This window comes from Sinocyclocheilus grahami, unplaced genomic scaffold (genome assembly GCF_001515645.1).
Source record: "Sinocyclocheilus grahami isolate Dianchi unplaced genomic scaffold, SAMN03320097.WGS_v1.1 scaffold627.1, whole genome shotgun sequence".
In the NCBI taxonomy this organism is placed as follows: Eukaryota; Metazoa; Chordata; class Actinopteri; order Cypriniformes; family Cyprinidae; genus Sinocyclocheilus; species Sinocyclocheilus grahami.
In genome coordinates, this window is record NW_015505806.1 from 401,138 (window position 1) to 426,239 (window position 25,102).

Sequence of the window (25,102 nt, forward strand, 5' to 3'; positions counted from 1 at the left end):
TCTTGAGTCGGGGGTGGATCAGAATGAAATAATCTCTCTCTGGAGCCCCAAAGGGGCTGAACTTGTATTTCGAGAATGTGGCCCATGAATTTTAAGACTGGAAGCGGTGTCAGGCTATGGCATATAGTTAATCTCAAAACCCCTGTGTTTTCCAAACTCTAGGAAACATGTATGTGTGGATCACTCTCCTCGCGGGCTTGGCTCTTCTCCCCGCGCTGCTGACAACTTTCTTCCCATATTTTTTCCAGGACTGCGTGTATATGTACAGGGCTCTTGGATGCGGGATCCGATTAATTGTATACAAAAGGAAAACTCCGTTCTATAGTATTGTGGACTGCTTTTTGGACGCGGTGAAGAAACACCCGCGAAAAGAGTTCATTCATTTCGAGGGGAAGACTCACTCTTATGAGGAGGTGGATAAGGAGAGTAACAAAGTAGCGAATGCGCTGCGCTCGGAGGCTGGGCTCAGAGAAGGGGACACCGTCGCGCTGTTCCTGGGCAACGAGCCCCGCTTCGTGTGGACCTGGCTCGGCCTGGCTAAGCTCGGCTGTCCCGCAGCACTCCTGAACTTCAACATCAGATCCAAATCACTGCTTCACTGCTTCTCCTGCTGCGGCGCGAGCGTGCTTCTAGCAGCTGCCGGTGAGATCTAGCTATACACCGTCAGTCAGTAGAGCTACTATCCACGAACAGCAGCTACTGTCGCATCGGAATGTCATGCTGTGAAGCCTTTGCACTCATTTCCAACCATTTTCTACATGCGTGCCTACTTTTGATAAATACTTTGCTTTCTTAAACATGTAAAACAGAAATTATGACTTTTAAAAGTGGGACTGTCAAAAGATAGCCACTTACGCAATATAGTAGAAGAGGTCGTATTCGGCTATATTACGAATATAGTCACTATTAAAAAGGGTGTTGTTAGGTGCAGCGTGCTTATTACTGACTATATTCGTTACATCTATCAGGGTTTCGGCTGTATTATTTCTTATATAAAAGGTTACTACATATAAAAATATTGAGGGTAAAAATATAAAAATGTAATAATAAAAAAGCATGTTATTTAGTAAATTGATTAACTGGCATCCTTCCGCCACAAGATATAGTTCCTGCGCGCAGCGATATATGACCAGAGGCCCGTTTCAGAAAGGAGGTTAAAGTTAACTCCGAGTATGTTAACCCCGAAATGAGGGAAACTTTGGGTTTTCCGTTTCAGAATGGGAGGTTTGTCAAACCCCAGAAAGCAGGGCAAGTCAAGCCCGTTTCTGAAAGAGAGGTAGCTTATACCTTATAAGAGAGGTCGGGAGCAGGTTTTCTTAAAGGGGTCATATGATGCGATTTCAAGTTTTCCTTTCTCTTTGGAGTGTTACAAGCTGATTGTGCATAGATAAGATCCCTGAAGTTGCAAAGACTAAAGTCTCAAAACCAAAGAGATATTCTTTATCAAAGTTAAGACTCTGCCACGCCCCCCTAAAATGGCTTGTTCTAACACGCCCCCACATATATACCTCACTATGTGGAAATATTAGCATAATGCCGCCCAAATGTGCACGCAAAGAAAGAAGGCGTGGTTTCAGTAACCGCAGTTAGTATTGAAGCAGCATGTCAGGGAGACGCTATGTATTTCTAGGCGAAAGCAAAAGCACTTTATTTGGCCTTCCAGAAGTAGATGCATTTAGGAAAACAAGAAAATAATCTTAATGCAAATGGAAACAATATTATTTTTCTTACCCGATTGGCAGATAATTAGCAAAATAAGAAAAATACACTTAAAAGACTAAATACCTTATGTTATTTTTCTTATGTAGAAAATGCATTTTGATTTAAGAATCTTTAGATATTTTGACTGGAAACAACAAGACAAAAATACTAAGTAAGATAAGCTTTTTTTGCAGCGCTGGTACATTCATTCATAGCACATATTTGCAACATGCATAACACTGTGAAAGCGACAAAAACGGCATGTCCTTTTATCCTGAATCCTGTAGATGAGGAGGCTGCATGGAGTTATGTTTACATTGGGAGAGGGTTATTTAGATTTTTTTTTTTGCCATATCCACATGCAGAGTTATTTTAACGGTACCATTTTTAAATGGTATTTTTCTATAACATTGTGGATGCAGAGCACATCAGTAAGGTCGCTGTATGCAGACAGAGCGGTAAGGAAAGTGTGCCTCGCTCTCACGCTCTTTTAAAAAAAATTTTTTATATATAATATTTGTGTAGTTTCTTTGGCACAAACCCATCCAGAATGAAACTGATTACTGTATGGAATGGAAGGATGCCAGATGGAAGGGTAGCTGGAGATATACGCCGTAACCACCACCACAGCTAGATTTATTTGGTCATCTTTATTTCCTACAAATACAAAAGCAACAGTTATTCTTTTTCCTGTTGGATTCCAATACTTGGTATTATGGCCATCTCCTCTTCATCTGTTCTTATATTTTTTATTATACTTATATTTTATTATTTTGCGAGTCTTCTTGCTGTTGGCTGAGTAGAAGTCAAATGTTAATTTCATTACTCTAATTAAGAAATGCAACAGTTTGGATCAGAGAACATTTAATTATGTGAAAAGAGCATTAGACTATGTGGAAAAAGCTGCTGCACATTGAAATAGACACCGAATGATATTTATTTAATGTCAAATGTTTGTAAAGCCATGTAGCTTACATCCATGAACCTTTTATGCTTAAAGCTTTACCTGACTGAATTATGTTATTATACTTCATGTTTGGCTGCTTTTTTTGTTCTTTTTTAATTTTGCCTGTGGGATACCATGAAAATTAATATTAGTTAAATAGCTTAAAAATAATTTAAGTTACGGACTGTGAATTATGCGGACATCATTTTGTCGGGTGCTGTTGCCATGGTGAATCATAATTTCGGAGCTCTATCCACCTTTTTCTTCAACGCGGAAGTAAGCCTATGGGCGAGATTCCGGTTCATTAGCCGCGGTAGGGAAATAACCAGAAGAATAACAACGTGCAGTAAACGGTAAAACTGTTTGCACTACAAACCAGTGTGTTCATAATTAAGATAATACATTAAAATAATATGGTAAGACACATCAATTTTCAATATCAAGCAGCAAAAGGAGCGGTTCTGAACAGCTAAAAACAGCTGGACGCGGATGAGACCGGAAGCTAGACCCACAGAGTTTACAAATGGCCGTGCCCATTTTTACAGCAAGAAAAAGGTGGATTGATCATGGCTTTTCATAGTTGTGGTGCATGCACTAAACTCAGAATCAACCTACTCCGAGTCGATTGAACTAACTCAGTTTAGCTGTTCTGAACCCAAGAACTCAAGAGTTTCCCATCTCAGGATTAGTCAACTCTGAGTTGGTTGAACCAAAGACTATAGAATACCCACGACATGTCACTCGTAACGAGATAGTAGCTGCACTTGCATCCCAGAGAGGCATTTCAAAGATGGCCGTCGAGTGAAATGACTTGTCTTAAAGGGACTTTGGTTGAACCTCCTTATTGAAACCGGCCCCAGGTGTTTCGCTTAATTGTTGATTTTCGTGCTGCTGAAGCGCTGCTTTAACCAATCAGAAGGCAGAACTTCCAGGCAGTTTGCCTCTTTCCCACTCCCCCCTCGCAAAAATAACTTATTAAATAAATCGTAATATCGGTAACTGGTATCCATTATCTGCCTTATTTTAGCGTGTGTGCGGCCATTAATGTGCGAGGCTTCCGGTATCAGTCACTTCCAGTTATTTTAGCTGTACAAAAACAGTCTGTTATGCTTATTGATGTTTCAAACTGGTATGCATAATCTTTTACATTTAATAATACTTTAATAATACATTACCGTAAACAGAGGTTTGTAGCCTAAAATAGCTTTACCATTTACTGCACTTTGTTAATCCTCTAGTTATTTACCTATAAATCTAGCATATTCATAGGAAATAGCTAACTTCCGAGTTGAAAATATTATCCGGTGGATAATATGAGAAAATGAGCACATAATGAAGCAGTACTTGAGCCCCACTTATGGGTTTAAGGGGTACATAAGACAAAGGTTTGAGAAACACTGGCCTAGAGGACTCAAGCACGTGCTGTGCATGTCAAAACAGGCCTGATATCAGAAACTGTTTTTGTTAATGTTAACAGAGATTTGGTTGAAATCAGATATCATATTGAAAATCAGACTCTGAAACATGTCAACCCTCTGAATTATGGTGATTACGATAATTCATAGGGTTGACATGTTTCAGAGTCTTTCATGTGTGTCAGTTTCTGGAGAGTTTTGCAGTGAAGTGTTACTCTCGCAGAGCTTCGTGATGCTGTTGAGGAGATATTGCCGGCACTGAAAGAGAAGGGGATAACTGTATACCTCCTGTCAGATGAGTGCACTACAGACGGCATTCAGTGTATCGGTCAAGCCATTGCCAAAGCTTCAGATAAGCCGCTGTCCCCGTCTCTCAGGTCCAACATCCATATCAGGACTACAGCACTGTATATCTACACTTCTGGCACTACAGGTATCTGACAAGGCCACATTTAGTGGATTATGTAAAGTTTATTGTTATATTACATTGAATAGCATATCAAAGCAGACCAATACTGCTAATGCTAAATATACACTGCCGTTCAAAAGTTTGGGATCAGTAAGATTTTTATTAGCCTGCTTTTTAAAGAAGACACTTATGCTCATCAAGGTTGCATTTATTTGATCAAAAATACAGAAAAAAACAGTAATATCGTGAAATATTATTACAATTTAAAATAACACTGTTCTATTTTAATATACTATATATGGAACCTGTGATACTTTTTTCAGGATTCTTTGATGAATAAAAAGTTAAAAAGAACAGCATTTATTCAAAATAGAAACCTTTTGTAACAATATAAGTCTTTACTGTAACTTTTTATCAATTTTACACATCCTTGCTGAATAAAAGTATTAATAAAAAAAAAAAGAAAAAGAAAAAAGGTTTGCTGACCCCAAACTTTTGAACGGTAGTGTATATTGTTACAAAATTTCTATTTTGAATAAATGCTGTTCTTTTTAACTTTTTATTCATCAAAGAATCCTGAAAAAAGTATCACGGGTTCCAAAAAAATATGAAGCAGCACAACTGTTTCTAACATTGATGATAAATCAGTATATTAGAATGATTTCTGAAGGACTGGAGTAATGATGCTGAACATTTAGTTTTGATCATAGCAATAAATTATATTTTAAAGTATATTAAAATAGAACACTGTTACTTTAAATTCTAATAATATTCCACAATATTACTGTTTTTTTCTGTATGAATATAATATGGATCCCTAAATAACATTGGTATTTTGGTCTATGGAGGTCTTCCTAAAGCAGCGTATGTGACCCATGAGAGAGTCTGGGCTTCGTCGTTCATCCAGGGTGTGTGTGGAGTGACGTCTAAAGACATATTCTACATCAATCTGCCTCTGTATCACAGCGCCGGGTTCCTCATCGGACTTGTTGGATCCATTGAAAGAGGTATAATGGATTATATTGTACGCTACTTTTTCTATTTAGAAATTCTTGTCTGGTGGTTTTATATAGTGCTGCTTACATTTTAATATTTTCTCCAGGAAACACTGTGGTTCTGCGGAGAAAGTTTTCTGCCTCTCAGTTCTGGGATGACTGTAGGAAGTACAACATAACTGTGATGCAGTACATTGGTGAAACACTGCGCTACCTCTGCAATATGCCAAAGGTAAAAGTCCATATGTTTTACAAGTGTGGAGATATTTCTCTTTATAATTAGTTTTTAGGGGCTTGAACTGTCATTAGCTCTGTACCAAAACCTAGTTAGCTGCCTAGACTTCTGTTATGAAGGCAGCAAAATTATACTGCCTTAAGTGCAGTCATACTGTATTACCGAAATTTCAGCTACATTTTGTGGGCAAAAAAGGTTCATTGTCGCTAGTGTAGAATAGTGATGGGAGAAACGATCCATTTCAAAGCTTCGAATCAATTCGATTCACTGTTTCGAAGCGCTCGAAACACCACATGCTGGTGATGCCTGCTGGTCAAAACTCAGCTAAAACATGCATAAAAACAGCTTTTACAAACCCAGTGCAAATGCTTTCTTGAAAGTATAATATATTAAATGCAATAAAAATAATAAAATACCATTAAAAATGAAGTGTCTGTATAATATGCATCTTTAAAATAATTATTATTAATTTGCAAGTGCTCGTTTTGTTTGTTTTATAGAGAGCTTGTATAAACAGGCCAGTAGAGACTATTAACTACTACTCATCCTTTTAATTACACAAACGTCTCATTAAAAATGTCTACAAATTCATCAAACTGATCTGAGATCGTATAAAAACCATAGACACTGTTGCAGTGATTCGCCGCTGCGGGGCGAGTTAACTCGCATGATTCACCGGTTCACAGAGATCGCCCCCCTAAGGCGAACTATTGAAATTTCGAAACGTTTCTGACGTAACGAAGCCTTGCTTACTGAAATCACGTGACTTTGGCATTTTGATATGCGCTTCGAACCACTGTTTCGAAACAAATGATTCGCAAAGGTTTCGAAGCACAGCTCACACAGAAGTCACTTTCAAACCAAGTAGACTTTGAATCTGTGTGACCAACTGGAGCCCATTGCGAAATCTGTGTGGGGAAATATTTCACCCTTATAGATTCCTATTGAAACGACTGGATTTCAGCAAAAGTTGCCCAACAATGGTAAATGTGAATGCACCTTAAGACTTACTGAGAAGGCAATCCCAGAATGCATTGCGAAAGCATAACACTTAAAGTTGAACATTTCATTCAGTATTTGTGTATGACTCGATTTCACCAGTGAAAATTCGCAGAACAACGGTGACTGCACCTGTTAGCTTAGCAACATGCTAACACGAAACTCAATTGGAACCAAGTGTGGGAGGAGTTTCCTACATTTATGCATTTTTTTTTAAAAAACAACTTGCTTTACAGTCAAAGCATATAGTGCATTTTATCAGATCTTGCATTCCATGGGAATCGAACCCATAACCTTGGTGTTGCTAAGGATGCTCTACTATTTGAACTAGGGCTGGGTATCGATTCAGATATCCCGATTCGATTCGCAAGCTCTCGATTCGATTCGATTCTCGATTTTTATTTATTTATTTAATATTTATTCCTCATATTGACTGAATTATGTTTCATTTTTATGTTTGTCTAAGTAGTAATATACAAAATGGCATAAGCGAATTACACCAAATATCAAATTTAGTGTTTTATACAATCAGTTTTTTTTCTTTCAGGAAACACAAGAATCTATAAATTGTAAAATCCATGTGGTTTATTACAATCTAAAACAGAATCAACATCCTCCAGCTTTATATCATTCAATGTGCATAATTTTAGGAAATAAATAAGGAAATAAATACAATAAGGAAATAAATCCCGGAAAAGATAAGATTCGTGGCTTTTGAGAATCGACATCGAATCGATGTCATTTAAAAAAAACGATTAATCGAAAAATCGATTTTTGCCCAGCCCTAATTTGAACTATAGGAACTTCCAGCATACAGGAGCACTATTGGTGTGGCCTAACTATGTGAAAGGGGTCCGATTCAGTCACTTGTGAGGTTTTATGACTGTTAGCATGCTCCCTTATAAGGTAGCACACTAGATTGGAGATGGTCCTCACTGCAGAACACAAGATCCAGGGCCAACTCCTCCCATCTTACATATACCTAAACCTACCCATCTCCACCCCCCGATCCCTTAACCCACCTTTCTCCACCCCTAAACCTACCAATCTCCACCCCCTAGATGTGGATCCAACCACGCCCCCTGGATCTTGTGTTCTGCAGTGAGGGGCTACTGCTAGATTGTGGACAGAGCTACTGTGTTCTGTGAAATCTTTGGGACAGTGCAAAGACAAAACCACAAACCAGGATGTTGTGTTTTCACTTTGCAGAAAGACAATGACCAAGACCACAATGTGAGGGTTGCCATTGGAAATGGCGTACGAGCTGATGTCTGGAAAGAGTTCCTAAACCGTTTCGGACGCATTCATGTCCGAGAGCTCTATGCCGCCACAGAAGGAAATGTCGGCTTCATCAATTACACCGATAAAGTCGGAGTGGTCGGTCGTATCAATATTCTCAGCAAGGTGAGTGACGATACATATTTCTTATCATTGAGAAAGGCATTAGTGTGCAAAGTCAGCTTGATTGCCATTGTATTCCACAGGTGTTTTTCCCCTTTGCCATCATTAAGTTTGACATTGAAAAAGAAGAGCCGGTGAGGAACACTGAGGGTCTGTGTATCCCAGTCGGAAAAGGTCAGTCAGGTGCTAATTTGGTGGGTTTTATGATATACTTCATTTTATTGCCATGTGGCATCAGTAAAGATTGTACGAGGTGTTTGTTTAAGCTAGTATTTGAGGTTTTAAGACTCCCATTAACTTTTTATGACAATGTTTTTAACAAATGGTCAATGTTTAACACTGAACATGTTGCATGTGCAGCTTTAGTCCTACAGTTGTTGATATTAATGTTGTGTAGATGAGGTGGGCCTTCTGGTTGGGGAAATCACAAAACACACCCCTTTTGTCGGCTACGCTGGGAACAAGCAGCAGACGGTGAAGAAGAGACTCAGTGATGTGTTTGTGAAAGGAGACCTGTATTTCAACAGTGGAGATCTGCTGAGGATCGACCACGACAACTTTGTCTACTTTCATGATCGAGTTGGAGACACGTTCAGGTTGCAGAGCTTTAGCTGAACCATCATTTGCACACTTAAGAGTTTCAAGCATTGCATTAACATTTGTTAATTGCAGGTGGAAAGGAGAGAATGTGGCTACAACTGAGGTGGCAGATATTCTCATGATGGTGGACTGCATTGAGGAGGCCAATGTGTATGGAGTCAAAGTTGAAGGTAGATGTTATATCTGCAAATAGCCATGATTTGAAATGTAAGAGGTTGGGAATGGAATGGGTTTCATGATGTGTAATTCATTCCATTGATGGTTCCTGAACGTCTGCATTGATCAGTGTAGTTTTATTAATTAATGATTCACTTCATGAGCCAGTTTATTTTAGTATCATTACATTCATTTGGCAGATGCTTTTATCGAAAGCGACCTAATAATGCATTCAAGTTGCTGATTTCCTTGGGGATTGAACCCATGACTTTGGCGTTGATAGTGCCGTGATCTACTGTTTGAGTTACAGGAAGACTGTATTATTTGAATATTTCTAGTAATTTGAATCCGATTCACCCATTGGATCAAATCTGTTCATGACTTGCGAGCCACACTTACAAAATTACTTTAAAAGTGAACCCAAAATCATTCAGGATGTAGGGCTTGAGACTGAAATCAGTTCAATTACTTGTAAATAAGGAACTTTTGTAGAAATTTTGTTATTGTAGAAGTTTTTCTACAATAAATGGTACTTTAATTAAAATAAAAATAATAAGCTGTTAAGCCCCCCCCCATTCTATTCTATTATAGGATAATATAATCAATTCAGGAATAGTTCACCGAAAAATCTCATTTACTCACCCTCAAGTTGTTCCAAACCTGTATGAATTTCTTTCTTCTGCTGAACATTTAAAGCAGGTATTTTGAAGAATATTGGTAACCAAATGGTTTTGGTTCCCATTGACTTCCATAATATGGAAAAAAATATTATGAAGGTCAGTGGGGACTAGAAACTGTTTGGTTGCCAACATTCTTCAAAATATCTTTCTTTGTGTTCAACAGAAAGAAAGAAGCTTGTACTGGTTTGGAGTGAGCAAATGATGACAGAATTTTCATTTTTGAGTGAACTCTTTTAAGGAACCAAAACATTAAATTGCTCAGCTCTCATCCATTGAAATACTGTATAGTCAAAAGGATGTTGTTAATTGGATTTTCACATTAAAATCTCGTGTATCTTCAGGTCATGAAGGAAGGATTGGAATGGCAGCTGTGAAACTGAAAGAGGGCAGAGAGTTTGACTGCGTCAACACATGCAGTGTTTTGGCAAACTATCTTCCAATGTACGCCAGACCTCGATTCATCCGAATTCAGGTATGATGCCTTACCTCTGTAAATCCTGCTGGTAGACACCATCCTCTTCTAGTGTAAGCTTGGCTCTCTGATACTCTTCGATGGCAAATTTGTCTTTCAGAATTCCTTGGAAGTCACAGGAACTTTCAAGATGAAGAAAGTGAAGCTGGTGGAGGAGGGCTTTGACCCAAACTCAATACGAGATCCTCTCTACTTTCTGGACCTGACGCAAAAGAAATACATTCCACTCTCTCCGGAAATTCACAAGTCGATCATGTCGCAGGACATTAAACTGTAAAAATCCATAGAATAAGCTAACAGTACAACTTTGAAATCTACAAACCACTAATCTCAATGATGCCTTACCTCTGTAAATCCTGCTGGTAGACACCATCCTCTTCTAGTGTCAGCTTGGCTCTCTGATACTCTTCGATGGCAAATTTGTCTTTCAGAATTCCTTGGAAGTCACAGGAACTTTCAAGATGAAGAAAGTGAAGCTGGTGGAGGAGGGCTTTGACCCAAACTCAATACGAGATCCTCTCTACTTTCTGGACCTGACGCAAAAGAAATACATTCCACTCTCTCCGGAAATTCACAAGTCGATCATGTCGCAGGACATTAAACTGTAAAAATCCATAGAATAAGCTAACAGTACAACTTTGAAATCTACAAACCACTAATCTCAGGGAAAACAAGTGATTGCAGTGAATGATTGAAAACTTTACAGACCAATACAGTCAACTGTTTTACATAAGTACTTTACGAAGTGCGTAAACGTGTGCCTAATTACTTAACCTTTTAATAATGTTCATTTATAATCTCAATTTGTAAGAAGAGTTAAATAGAGTCTAATAAGATTGTGATACACTAAATATACTCTCAAAGCAGTGATTCTCATCTGGGTCATGGTCAGAAGAGAAAATGTGAAATACAAATAAAAAACGGCAACCGTGCATATCGTAGCAAAATCATTTTTAAGGCTTCCATAGTGTATTTTGCTAAATTCAAAGGCCATGTTCAAATGCTATGGTATTTTATAGGGCTGGAATTTGACACAAATTTCACGATTCAATTCGATTCTCATTCACAAGCTTGCGATTAGATTCTATTCGATTCAATATCGATTATTTTGGATATATATCTGGTACACATGCAAAATTTCCTCAAGGAAAAAAAAAAATCTCTTAACTAATGCTGTAAAATCTACACGAGTCAGTTGGTACTACATTACTATAATATTACAGGTTAAAACTGACTGATTTTTTTAGGCTATACAACTGCTTAAATTACACTTAATGAAGTTTTTATTTTTATAGGGCTGGAATTTGACACAAATTTCACGATTCAATTCGATTCTCATTCACAAGCTTGCGATTAGATTCTATTCGATTCAATATCGATTATTTTGGATATATATCTGGTACACATGGAAAATTTCCTCAAGGAAAAAAAAATCTCTTAACTAATGCTGTAAAATCTACACGAGTCAGTTGGTACTACATTACTATAATATTACAGGTTAAAACTGACTGATTTTTTTAGGCTATACAACTGCTTAAATTACACTTAATGAAGTTTTTATAATAAAAGTTACAATTACATAATATTTCCTCTTCAATTCGTTGAAGAACAGTAAAAGTTATAATGAATATATTATATGGTGCATATATTTAGCAAAATGCTCCTCTCCACAGTTATTTTTTCTGACTGAGTTTATGGTCACCGAATATGTTTTTTTTTCTGAGGTAAATGTGACTTTACGTGATATTGTTTACAAGCCGTTATATTGACGTCTTTGTGCAGCTGAAACACTGATTGAGCGATTACACGAGACAGGATACAGATTGTAAAGTTGTACTCTTTCTTTTAACTTACCTTCGGATGTTTAGTCATGTTTATTTTGTGCTGAAACTGGCATTAATATGGAGGAGATTACTAGTTCACGTGCGCCTCGCGCTGCTGCATCTGTTGAACTGAGGCGCTACAGCGATCTGTCACACCACATTAAACAGTGCCAAAACGGCATTTATTGTTTGAATACTGCAATACAATGGACAGAATTTGAAATCTGAGACTTTGTTTCATATTAAAAGTACCAAAGCACAATGCTTATTGCGATATATTGGATTGGAAGTGCCCTTCAACGTTCCATCCATTAACTGAAAACAGGCTAGACTAATCGATTCTTGGGATTTAAGAATCGATATATTTCAGTAAAATGAGAATCGATTGTAATCGAGATATCGAATTTTTTTTTTTTTTACCCAGCCCTAGTATTTTGGCTCAAATTTGTCACTCAAATTAAATCTGACAATTTAATTTAAAATGTCAATTTGAATGACATTATTTACTTTAGTAAAATAATTGTGGTTCCGAGTCACCACTTGCCACAAACCATTTGAGAGCCACTGCTTTATGGGTTGAAAAGTCGCTGACACAATGGCGTTTAAGAAAGCTGGCCGCTGGTTTTCTCAATGGTCTTGCGTCAGCTGACTCTAATCAGCTGCAGTATCTGTTTTAAGTAGGTGAAAGGGCAAGTGTACAAAATTCATGACCTCCCTTCCCATCAACCTCTGAGCTCAAAAATAAACATGTCTAAAACCACAAACCCAAATGAACCACTTTCCTGCTGTACCCAACACAGGGGTCATTGACATCATTTCCATTTCACAATCGTCAAGATTCTCCAACACCACGTTTGTCAAAGAGTAAAAACAATTTTTACTTTAAAATGAATTTATTAATACAGTTGTATACTTAGAAATGTGCTGCAAAGAAGAAAAAAAAAGAGAACAAAAAGAATGTCGCCACACAAAGAACTAAACTTCTGCTGACACAATGGCGTTTAAGAAAGCTGGCCGCTGGTTTTCTCAATGGTCTTGCGTCAGCTGGTCAAGAGATTGACTCTAATCAGCTGCAGTATCTGTTTTAAGTAGGTGAAAGGGCAAGTGTACAAAATTCATGACCTCCCTTCCCATCAACCTCTGAGCTCAAAAATAAACATGTCTAAAACCACAAACCCAAATGAACCACTTTCCTGCTGTACCCAACACAGGGGTCATTGACATCATTTCCATTTCACAATCGTCAAGATTCTCCAACACCACGTTTGTCAAAGAGTAAAAACAATTTTTACTTTAAAATGAATTTATTAATACAGTTGTATACTTAGAAATGTGCTGCAAAGAAGAAAAAAAAAGAGAACAAAAAGAATGTCGCCACACAAAGAACTAAACCCAGGATGAAGCTGCGTCGTCATATCAAAACAAATTCGTACTGATGTGCCTTAATAAACTGTCTATTAGTACAAAAATACATTTCAGGGCACACAATACAGCATCCAGTATCACAAATAAAGTCAGGGTCCAACCACCAACACGGACCCGTCTGAAGTACATAATCCTTAAATTATTTAAACCGAGCACTTTTCTAGTTTGTAAATAAAAGTTTCTGTAACTGTTAAAAATGCCATTACGTAGTGTTTGTATATATGTTGTTGGTATAAAAGATAACGTCCTTTTTCGTTGCATTTAAATTTTTTTTTTTATTTGTTTCAATTTTCTCTGTACTGCTAAGGTAATAAAAGTTTCTGTAACTGTTAAAAATGCCATTACGTAGTGTTTGTATATATGTTGTTGGTATAAAAGATAACGTCCTTTTTCGTTGCATTTAATTTTTTTTTTTTATTTGTTTCAATTTTCTCTGTACTGCTAAGGTAAATTCCAAGGCTCAGAAGTATAACTGGAATACAAACATAACCAATGTTATAGTTTTCCTTTTTTTTCCCTCCGTTAAGAAACTTTTTTCCATGTTACGTTTTGATACAAAATAACAAAGATGTACAAAAGGTCATTTACAGCGAACCAAGGCCATATGCTAGCACAATATATACAGCTGTAATTGAAACATATCCTAGTGTTCTTGTATATCGTCATATGCATAGCAGTGAAAAAGCAGACCTGTTGATCAGACTTCATTATTTGTGTGCTAAATATCCCGCTTCATTATGGTGTGAGTTTTGTGTCCTTCGTAACTTCCCTCTGTAACAGAAATTCGACATTTGCTAGTCTTTTGGGTCAAAGTAACAAAAAAATGCAGATAAGGCATCACTGTTTGCAGTGTATGATGGGTAGGTCTGTGTACTCAACTTAGTAGCAGGCGTTTGGACCTGAGTCATAGCACATGCATAGATCTCTAGACAGCAGGAGTTTCGGAAAACCACAGTCAATGTTTATCTACAATAAAACATCGCTAGAAAAGATCGGTTCAAAACGAGTGAGAAAGAGCCCATTTTTTTGTATTTGTTTTGTTTTTTAGCCGAGGGAAGTCCATGAGCAGATGAGTGCATCAGTCACATTCCTTCAATAATCAGTTCTTCACTTCAAAAAGTCTCAATTGTTCTTCATTTTCTAGAAACCGACATGCTTTCCAGATCCGCGACAATTCATTACAGCGTTCCACGAAAAACACACAACCTTGCAAACAAAAAAGCTCTACATTGACTTTTCTGTTTAGGAGCACATTAGTAGGATTCACTTGTATTACGTAAAACTAATACATTTTTCCATTTATTTTTTTCCGATTCCGTTCAAGACTTCTAATTATTTAGAGTAAAATAGGCTACAAATGTCAAAAATTGGGTCATTTTTCCAACTGTTGTGGCACAGGTCATGCATTCCATTAGCAGTTTGATTTCATTTGTAATTTTTTGCAAGTCTTCAAGCACCAAAAGGTAAAGAAAAAGGCAAAACCAAACTTGGGGGGGGGGAAAAAAAAAAGAGGAAACCAAAGGGAATAGGAAAAGGAGCGCTCCATAGCACTGTGCCATCAGTGCTATTCTCAAAGATATTTTTGGGGAACGACGCTTCAGCCCATCAAAGAAAAGAGGGAAGAATTAATACTTCATAAAGTGGTGCAAATCCCTCCTCCTGAGTAGAAGAACTGGAGAAGGGTCCATGCGCGCTGACGTTCAGTAACAGACCAGCTGTTGCTCTCTTCAGAAGTGGTCGATCAGCACGGACACACAGTTGGCGCCCACCAGGTAATTGGGGTCTCCTGGTAGACACTTGTTTTGCCAGCATTTGGGGTCACCTGTGGATATTTCAACAGGAGGAACGTCAGGAGGAATGTCATATAGACACAACGGCATAATCTAAAAATTCAGATCGTTCTATTCACATTAGGGCTGCACAATTTGTGAAAAAAAAAAAATCTAATTGTGATTTTTCTGATAAATTATGATTATAATAGAAGTATTAAACAAAGTGAGAAATAAAAAATTAGTATACACTGTAAAATTAGTAGTAGTAATAATAATTTGTCTTGCTCACAGGTAAAAGAACACTTCACTTCACTTGGAAACATGCAGCACATATATTTTTATTTAATTAAAATCACAGCCTTTGTGATTTGGGTTTTATTTTGATTAATCATGCAGCCCTCGTTCACACTCCAGCTAAATTCAGTTGTCGCTCATTTTTGGTTGCTTACTGCTGTTCTGTATACACACTGTTCGATTAATTAGGGGAGTGACAAATTAATTTACTCTCGGGAAAACTTTCATCAAAAATAGCAATCAGGTTAATTTGTTAGCATCCACATGTCATTTACAACCACATTATCACCATGGCAACCATTGCGAGTATTCATACAGACAGAACAATTATTTGTAGGATTCAGTTTTGCAAATAAAATATGGATTTGATTCCCTGAACCGAATAACTTTGTTTGGACATGCCCTTTTCACACTGCAGCTTAACTCAGTTGTCACTCCCCTTTTGAGCACTTAATCGAGTTCTGTTCACACACAGAGTTCTGTTGTTAATGGGTGTGAAAACCAAATTCACTCTCGAAAAAAAAAAGGTTACAAATATCAAATGTAAAAACTTAATTTGTTGGCATCCATTTTTCATTTACACCACATTATCACCACGCTTAGATTAGCAGTGACTCCTGTATTCGTACACGCATAATAAATGGATTCAGTCCTGCAACTGAAATTAAATATGGTTGTCAATTCTAACATTTTCCCAGAGGAAGCCAATTACTGTTTAGACCAAGCAGCAACCTCCCGCTCTCTCTCGTGAAGCCAACACGGAAGTAACTTAAACTGTAATTCGTCAACTGGCCACTAGAGGCTGGCTGCAAAAGGGAGTCAATCCCATAGACTCCCCATGTTAAAATGCCCAACTTTACAGCAGAAAAAAACATGTTTACAGCCTGGTTTAAAAAATGATTTTGGTCTTTATAGCTAATTTTGCCCTTCATGACAACTGTGAGGGGGGAGAATTTTTTTAATAACTTATCCGTTTAAATTATATTAAGCCTTAAAGTTCTGCATAATTAAGGGTGTGGCCACTTGAGTGACAGGTGGATTGCCACTGCTGTCACCACCGTCGAGCTAGGTGGGGGCGTGGTTTCAGCAACCAGTTCCCGCCTTTTTACCCATTTTCGATTATCCGGGAGTGACGCGTGGCCAAGATGGGGACGGCCGGCTCCGCCCACTTTGAGCTTCAAAAACGCTCTTCAGGAACTTACGGGTGACGTCACGGACACTACGTCCATGTTTTTATGCAGTCTATGGTTTAGACATGCCGTTTTCACACTGCAGCTAAATTTAAGTCACTCCTCTTTTGAACAATCCAGTTCTGTACACACAGTTTAGTTCACAAAAAACATGTTAAAAATAGCAAATGGTTTATTTGTTGGCATCTATATTTCTTATTTACAGCCACATTACCATGTTAACCATCACAAGATCAGGAGTGACTCCTGTATTCATACATGGCATGGTTGTCTTCCTCAAACGTGGCCATACTGAACCCAATTATGTGTGTCAGTTCCAGTCACATTTAACAATATTACATGGATTAACTGTGAATGAATAAGAGCTAAAGAGACATTAAGTGCATTTGCAATTGAGACTGGTGATAAACCGGTAAAGCAAAGCAAAGCAAAGCGCACAGACCGCTCAGGGAAAGCATCATGTGATCAGGCTCTGAGCGTGAGATGTTAATTCAGAGAACCCAGAAAATGAAACGAAACCACAAGATGAATAGCTGTTTCCAAACAGCTTCAATCTCGATCCCAAAAGACCCATCAAAGGACAGAGAGAAAGGACAGCGTACCCGACGAAGAGTCGGAGGATTTTAGAGCAAAAGACCAACCATCAGGGGTCATAGACGCACAGTGTGGTAGACGCAGTTCCACGGGCTTCAGGAACTTCAGACCGTGAGGGCCGCACATCACCAGAGGACTGAGCAGAGTCTCGCCTGAGAGAACAGACAGGCTACAATAAACATCAGGAGTAACAGTGTGTCATTACTTCAAAAACTACACTACCATTCAAAAGTTTGGGGTCGAAAAATACTAGAAAGAAGTCTCTTATGCTCACCAAGGCTGCATTATTTGATCACAAATACAGTAATATTGTGAAACATTATTACAATTTAAAATAACAGTTTTATATGTGAATTTACTTTAAAATGTAATTTATTCCAGAATGTAAAGCTGAATTTTCAGCATCATTACTCCAGTCTTCAGTGTCACATGATCCTTCAGAAATCATTCATATTTGCTGCTCAACATTTCTTATTACTACCATCAATGTTATAAAAGTTGAGAGAGGTGCTGCTTAATATTTTTTGGGATAAATCATAAAAGTCAAAAATCTATTTTTTTTGGTAACATTATAAATGGCTTTCCTGTCTCTTTTTATCAATTTAATGCATCCTGTGTGAATAGAAGTATTAATTTCTTTTTAAAAAAAATTGCTGAACAACTTAATCATCTGAACCATTTTCATAAAGCATTGAAATGAAAATCAGGTTCAGTGTAGCGAAACAATTGCTTGTTAATATTTTATACTTATTTATACTATGTTGTTTAGTGGCACTGGATTTTGTGTAAACAGGTTTGTTTTTCAATAGTTTGTATGCTGAATAATTAATTCAGGTATCCAAAAGTTGTTTTTTTTCTCACTAGAGAATGACAAAAATTCTGCTTTTGTGCACTTTTTTCCCCGATGTGCACTAAATTTGATGTGAAAAGCCCTTAAACGAAACATACGGTTACCAGACAATGCTTTTCTTTGCTTTTGTATTTAGTCTTTCAAATTTTACTAAGGTAGTTTATGTCCAAACATGTTTTTCTTAACACGTGAAGTGTAAATTAACAAAATCTACTAAGTTTGAAAAGGAACAACAAACAAACTAAAAATATACTGAAACAAAAATAAAACAAAAGTAGACAGGATTCAGACCTTTCTCTTTGTCCAGAGGGGGCAGGATGCTGTTGTCCCGGCACACTTTGAAGTAGATCTCCTGCTCCACGCTATCTGGAATCGCTCCTTGAGGGATAATGATACTGACTCCTGTCTCAATGGAGCTCAACACGCCACCGTTACAATTAAAGATGCCCCGCGCCGTGGCAACCACCGTGTGACCCTCATCTTCCTCATCGTCATCCAGCGCACTGGGGCTAGAAAGCAGACAGCAGGGAGTCGTTTAGTAAACAGAAGGAATGAATCCAGCTCTGGCTGATGTTCTTTCATCATCTTACCTGACGGGAACGGCCTTGGGAAGGGCGTTGATGTTGTTGTGCTGATATTTGGGCCTGTTGTCCATGGTGCGCGTGAAAGTGTCGACCCCGCTGTCGGTGTCCAGGGGCTGGGGCGAGATTTGAGGTTTCAGGTTGTTGTTCACACTGGGTTTGGACTGGATGTCGTTGGGAAGCAGGTTGTGGTTGAATTTGGGGCTCTCGAACTTGCGCTCGAAGGGTCGGGCGGAGCTGGTGTAAGGCTTGGGGACGTAGCGGTTGTAGCTGGTAGGGACGCCTAGTGTCTTGGGAGGGGCGTCCGTGCCGTTGATAGAAGACTTGGGGGGCAGGTAGCTGGTCTGGATGGGGTCATCCCGGGTGGGAGCTCTGAGAGCCGACAGATCCGGTTTGGCTTTGGGAGAGCTGTGAGGATCTGGCAGCGAGTTCTCTGGGAGATCAGGGAGAGGGGTGATGCATTTAAACAATGCATTCGCTTTTTGATGTGGTATCAAAATCATGCGATTTCATTAGTATTACCACTGATTTCTGAAATTCTGGCAATATAACAATATAGACAATATGGCCATACACCATGCAAGAGCTGTGGTTCATCAACTTTGGAGACTTAAATACATTTCTTATAATTTCTCATATAGAAGTCACATTTAAACTTTATCTTGATTTTATTTGCTAGTTTTTAAATGTTTTCTAAGCATAGATTTTATCATTTGATCTAGACTCAAAAACTCCCAAATCCTTAGGAAATATTACTATTTAGGAGCTACATAGGAATTATTATTTTCATAGTTTCCTTAGCTTTTTTTGTAATAAATGATTTAATTATTTATGGTGTGAAATTAATCTTAATTTTTTTAAAAGTAGTTTTTAATAATTAATAGTTAAAGCTTATGCACTTGATTACTTTATTGTGTATTATTTTTAGACATTCTGTATTTTTATTATTATTATTTTAAATGATGCAATAAGTGTGAAAATATTATTTGTGTGTATTTAGTTGGCCATTTTGTCCAAAAATGTTTCAAATATTCCATTTCATTATTTAGGTTGTAAAATTAATCTATAATCTAAAATGAAAAAAAGTAGACTATAGAACAGACTACAGAATTTTATAATGCATTATTTTTAGTCATTCTGTAATTTTGTAAAATTTTGCACAATTATGTATGAAAAAGTTATTTGTGTGCATTCAGGATACATAAAATGCTAGCTATTATTAACCTTAAAAAGGGAGTTGGGCATTTTATTCCAAAAATGTTTAATTGCATCATTTATGGTGTAAAATTAATCTATAAAAAAAAAAAGTTATAATTATTAGTGTTTTTTTATTTTGTAAAATTATCCAGTAAGTGTGGAAATATTATTGTGTATTTCGGATCCAAAGGTGGCAGGTATTTTATTCCAAAAAGCTTAAGTTTTATTTCATTTATTTACGGTGTAAAAATAATCTATAATTTAAAACAATTAAGCATTTCCTAATAATTAGTAGTAACGCCTTTTAAGCTTGTGTACTGGGTTTCGCAAACAGACAAAAGTATTTTGCACTGCAGACTTTTCAGTCATTTTGCAATTTTGTAAAATTATGCAATAAGTGTGAAAATGTTATTTATGTGTATTTAGGATAAATAAAATGCTAACTATGAAATCAGGCATTGAGTCAGGCATCGTATTCCCAAAATGTTTAAAATGCAATTTCCAAAACTGAAAGCTCTCAAACACAATACATCATTTGAGATGTAACTGAAAAGTCACTGTGGTGGAAATACTTATGACTGTATGAAAAAAAGGCAAAATTCTCCTGTGATGTTTGTATAAAAACTGTTGGACATTATTAGTGGACGAATTAAACTAGTGTGTAAAAAAAATTCATATTTTCTGAAATTGGCCGAAAGTACCATAGTTGAACACACAAGACTCATTCTTACCCTCGATGTTGCGGAGTTTGGGCAGGGATGTGGGTGGAGCAGCAGGTGTGGGCTGGCTGTATGGAGCAGGTGACGGGTTGACAGGCAGCAGGGGTTCGTACCTCTTGTCGACAGGACTCACCTTCTCCACAGACTCTGTCCTGAAGCAGAAAGTGTGTGCATGAGTGTGTATGATATGTACAAGAGTCCCGTCAACATACAAGAGTAAACACTGTCTGTTTAGCGAGTTAGACGGTACCTGGCAAAAGGATATGCGATCTGGGGCTGAGACGGTTTGGGCGGCTCATGGAAGCGATTGATTACAGTGTTGGGCTGATTCATGGCCTTGTTGTCAAAGCTGCGGCGGTCAAAATACGACAACTGCTTCCTGTAATAGTCTTCATCTTCGTCTGGGTCATAGTGGTTGGAGCGCACCACGTCGTCCCCTGCACGCGGCTGAGCTTTCTGGGGCTCTGGGGCTCTAGGAGACGATGAAAATCATCAAAAGGAAAGATTTTAACTGTATTATGTAAGATCTAATGGTACTGTCCAGAATGGAAGATCAACCAGCAGAGGGTACTATTGGATTGCATTAACATTCTCCACTAACAACACATACTGTATGCTAACCACTACGGTGTAAAAATAGAGTGAAACAGAATGCAATTTGAAATTAATCATGTGAACAATAAAACATACAGTTATTTTGCACTTCCAATACATAAGAATGTGGTAACTTAAGACAATCCAATCAAATACTTGATATTACTTCTGGTTTACTCCACAGTTCACATGCTCTCTGGCTAATGATTTCCCATGACTTTTCCAGTCAATTCAGATCCTTTTGTTTTAAAGGGGTCATATGATGCTTTTTTAAAGATCATTATTTTGTGTATTTGGTGAAACAGAATATGTTGACATTCTTTAATTTTAAAAAACCACATTCTTTTTCAAATACTGTACATTATTGTAGGTCCTCTATGCCCCGCCTCTCTCAAACGCTTCGTTTTCTACAAAGTCCCTCCTTCCGACAAGCGCAGTCTGCTCTGATTGGCCAGCTGACCCAGTGCATTGTGATTGGCCGAACACCGCAAGCACTCGTCGGAAATGTAATGCCCCTTACCATAATCGTGAGCTTCATCTTTCAAAATAAATGTAAAGACAGAGCCCGAAAGGTGAACAGAGTTGCGTGACATACACAGTGATGAAGCTGGTATGTGTTTGCAGTACACGAGCCACGGTTAAGACAGCTGACTTCACTGTGACGTGACCCCCCCTCTCTCTCTCTCTCTCTCTCACTCTCGCCCTCTCCCTCGCATGCACGCACGCACGCACACACACACACACAATGCGCAAAACTCCGCATTTGAACAGTCAATAGCAAATACTTAAACTAACAACAAAACAGTAGCTGATTCAGAAGCGCCAGATTGTCATAGCAAAGTCAGAATTACCTCCTCTCTTAGGTTCACGAAACGGTCGTCCATAAAATGCATTGCTGTTCTGTTGTAAGTGATCTTAAAGATTCCTAAATGCATCTACTTTTGGAAGGCCAAATAAAGTGCTTCTGCTTTCGCCTAGAAATACATAGCGTCTCCCTGACATGCTGCATCAACACTAACTGCGGTTACTGAAACCACGCCTTCTTTCTTTGCGTGCACATTTGGGCGGCATTATGCAAATATTTCCACATAGTGAGGTAGATATGTGGAGGCGTGTTTGAACGAGCCGTTTTAGGGGGGCATGGCAGAGTCTTAACTTTGATGAAGAATATCTCTTTGGTTTTGAGACTTTAGTCTTTGCAACTTCAGGGATCTTATCTATGCACAATCAGCTTGTAACACTCCAAAGAGAAAGGAAAACTTGAAATCGCATCATATGACCCCTTTAAATAAGGGCTTGGTTGACAGTTGTAGGTGTACATACTGTATATAATAATGCTCAAAAGTTTGGGGGCAGTACGATTTTTTTTTTTAAAGAAATGAATACTTTTACTCAGCAAGATCACATTAAAATGATCAAAAGTGACAGTAAAGATTTATAATGACAAAATATTTTTATCATTGAAATACTATTACAGTTTTTGTTAAGATTTTAAATTGAATTGTATATTTTGTTTTCATTTTAATTTGAGTTAAATTTTAAGAAATTTTGTTGCTTGGTTGACAGTTGTAGGTGTACATACTGTATATAATAATGCTCAAAAGTTTGGGGGCAGTACGATTTTTTTTTTTAAAGAAATGAATACTTTTACTCAGCAAGATCACATTAAAATGATCAAAAGTGACAGTAAAGATTTATAATGACAAAATATTTTTATCATTGAAATACTATTACAGTTTTTGTTAAGATTTTAAATTGAATTGTATATTTTGTTTTCATTTTAATTTGAGTTAAATTTTAAGAAATTTTGTTGTGTTTTTGTAATTTTTTTGGTTGTTGTTTTGAAATATCTATATAGTTTTTTTTTTCAGTTTTAGTCAATTTTAGTATATCAAGATCAGAGCATGTGAGCGGAGCAGAGTGGTAATATTTCCTTAAGAGCGCAGAGCGCCTTTCTGAAGATTCCGCTCCGCTCGCTCAATACGCTCAGCGCCGCTCGCTCAACCCAGAATGCCGTTTGGTGATTTGCTTGTTCGAGATCGAGAATCTGTAGAGATCCAGAATAGTAGAGCAGTTATGGAGTTCAGATATTGTTTCAACGAAGTTGCAAGCCTTATACATAAATGTAAAGTAAAAATCAAAGTTAAGAACGAGCAGAGAGAAGAAACTGAGAGGGAGTGCGGGGAGACTGTTAAAGTTAGTACAGATTCATATTGATTACAGAAAGCACGAGGATGTGCTACGCAAACATGGTGCAGCAAAAGGTGAGCTAGTTACATACCATAATAAATAAAAAAAAACACCTGACCCGAAACCAATAGGTAGACCTACAGAATGTAGGCTAGATATAGGCAACAGTAATTTATAATCTAATATAACGCACGCAAATTTGTTCTTTACAGAACGGAGCGGGATCTGAGCGGGAATTGGTTTACGGCGAGTGTGAGCGGAATATTAACGGAGCGCTTGCTTGGGCGGTTAGAGCGACTGAGTGGAGCACACGTCCATAGAGGGGAAAACATAGCGGAGCGTCACACCGCTCACATGCTCTGATCAAGATAAACCAAATTAAACTGAGAAATGCTGCCTTGTCAACTAACTGAAATAAAGTTTTTTTTTTTAATATATATATTTTACATTTTAACATTTATTTTATTTCAAGTAATGAAACTGTTTTTATGGTTTTAGTTTTATTTAACTATAATAACCCTGTTTCAATAATGATAATAATGTTTCTTGACCATCAAATCAGTAAATTAGAATGATTTCTGAAGGATCATGTGACACTGAAGACTGGAGTAATGATGCTGAAAATTCAGCTTTGCATCACAAATAAATTACATATTAAAATTGAAAACTGTTGTTTTAAACTGCAATAATATTTAACAATTTTACTTTATTATTGTATTTTTGATCAAATAAATGCAGCCTTGGTGAGCATAAGAAACTTTTGAAAACAGTTTTTGAGGAAAAAAAAAATCTTACCAACCCCAAACTTTTGAACGGTACTGTAAGCATGTGGTTGTACCTGTAAGAGGGTTTCTCCTGCTCTAGGTTGCTGAGAGAGTTGGCTTTAAGCACAGGATCCGGTGTGCTCACAGGTTTTGGGAGATCTGTGGGCTGAAGAAGAAAGTACATCCATTCTGTCATCACACGTTCACATACACAAACTAGATTTATACATTTTCTGAAGTCCTTCTTCTCTGTGCAAAAGTCGACACTAAAATATTAAATTGTTATGTGGATGCAAATAAAACCATTAACAACAAAGCCCTCAATGGAAAAGTCTAGGTTCAGTATCAAGCGGACAGAAATATACCCTGATTCCCGCTACTTCCGGCGTATCCTTGGCTCGGTCTACGGACATGGAGCGCTTGTTCTCAAACATTTTTACCCTGTTGAGCACAGACTGGGGCTTCATGGCAGGGTCTTCATCATCATCATCATCATCATCATCATCCCTGGGGGGAGGCGGCAATGGTTTGGGAGCTGCAGGGTGAGCCGGCTCTCCTGAAGACAAGACGGCCTCAGGTTTGGGAGGCGGAGCAGGAGGTTCAGAGTTCATCACAGGCTCGTGTGGCGCTGGTTTATACGTTCGGTTCGGCGCTCCAGGGTTGTACGAGGGTCTCATTGCAGCATCACCATAATACTGCTTGGGCGGATCAGGGGAGCGAAGCGCATTGCCTGGGAAACCATGTGGATCGGACTCAAAGGGAGAGCGGGCGTCGTAGGAGACTGGAGGGGGCGGTTCTTCGTAGCGCGCCGTGGCGGGTTTAGCGTGCCGCGGCCGGTTATCGTAGTTCATTGGTGACACGCCATCGTATTGGGACTGAGGGGGGCTGAAATCCCTGGTTGGGCCATCCTCGTATGGAGAGCGAGGTTCGTACCCCAGTTGGGGGGGAGGAGGAGGCTGGTGGCCCTGAGGGTAGCCGGACACTGGTGGCGGTTGGGGTGAAGTCTGCTGCTGGTCGTAAGGGGGCCACTGCTCGTTGTAGTGAGGCACACGGCTGTCGTAGTGCAGGTGCGGGTCGTAATTGTGAGGCTTTGGTTGTGC

At 38.2% G+C, this 25,102-nt stretch overlaps 2 protein-coding genes and 1 long non-coding RNA gene across 3 annotated transcripts in view; 1 reads left to right on the forward strand and 2 right to left on the reverse strand.

Moving 5' to 3' along the window:
• The first annotated feature begins 1 nt into the window (after window position 1).
• On the forward strand, window positions 2-10,336 carry LOC107557997 (very long-chain acyl-CoA synthetase-like). Its single transcript, XM_016241600.1, has 10 exons — window positions 2-642; window positions 4,286-4,495; window positions 5,320-5,478; window positions 5,574-5,698; window positions 7,910-8,104; window positions 8,185-8,275; window positions 8,499-8,697; window positions 8,774-8,871; window positions 9,879-10,009; window positions 10,110-10,336. The coding sequence occupies exons 1-10, from the start codon at window positions 168-170 to the stop codon at window positions 10,284-10,286; spliced, it is 1,860 nt and encodes a 619-aa protein (XP_016097086.1). The 5' UTR covers window positions 2-167; the 3' UTR covers window positions 10,287-10,336.
• Window positions 10,337-12,250: 1,914 nt separating this feature from the next.
• LOC107557998 (uncharacterized) lies at window positions 12,251-13,514 on the reverse strand. The gene is made up of 2 exons (XR_001605447.1): window positions 12,814-13,514; window positions 12,251-12,419 (listed from the first exon to the last, which is right to left on the reverse strand). It is a non-coding gene; the product is annotated as an uncharacterized lncRNA (long non-coding RNA).
• Window positions 13,515-13,775: 261 nt separating this feature from the next.
• LOC107557981 (tight junction protein ZO-1-like) overlaps window positions 13,776-25,102 on the reverse strand; it is a 144,069-nt gene continuing 132,742 nt past the window's right edge. The window contains exons 23-30 of the mRNA XM_016241579.1: window positions 24,368-24,797; window positions 24,077-24,168; window positions 20,705-20,926; window positions 20,467-20,606; window positions 18,548-18,971; window positions 18,249-18,466; window positions 17,116-17,259; window positions 13,776-15,079 (exon numbers count right to left, since the gene is read on the reverse strand). Of these exons, the coding sequence (XP_016097065.1) occupies window positions 14,985-15,079; window positions 17,116-17,259; window positions 18,249-18,466; window positions 18,548-18,971; window positions 20,467-20,606; window positions 20,705-20,926; window positions 24,077-24,168; window positions 24,368-24,797 (1,765 nt within the window). The 3' untranslated portion in view covers window positions 13,776-14,984. The remainder of the gene's footprint in view (window positions 15,080-17,115; window positions 17,260-18,248; window positions 18,467-18,547; window positions 18,972-20,466; window positions 20,607-20,704; window positions 20,927-24,076; window positions 24,169-24,367; window positions 24,798-25,102) is intronic.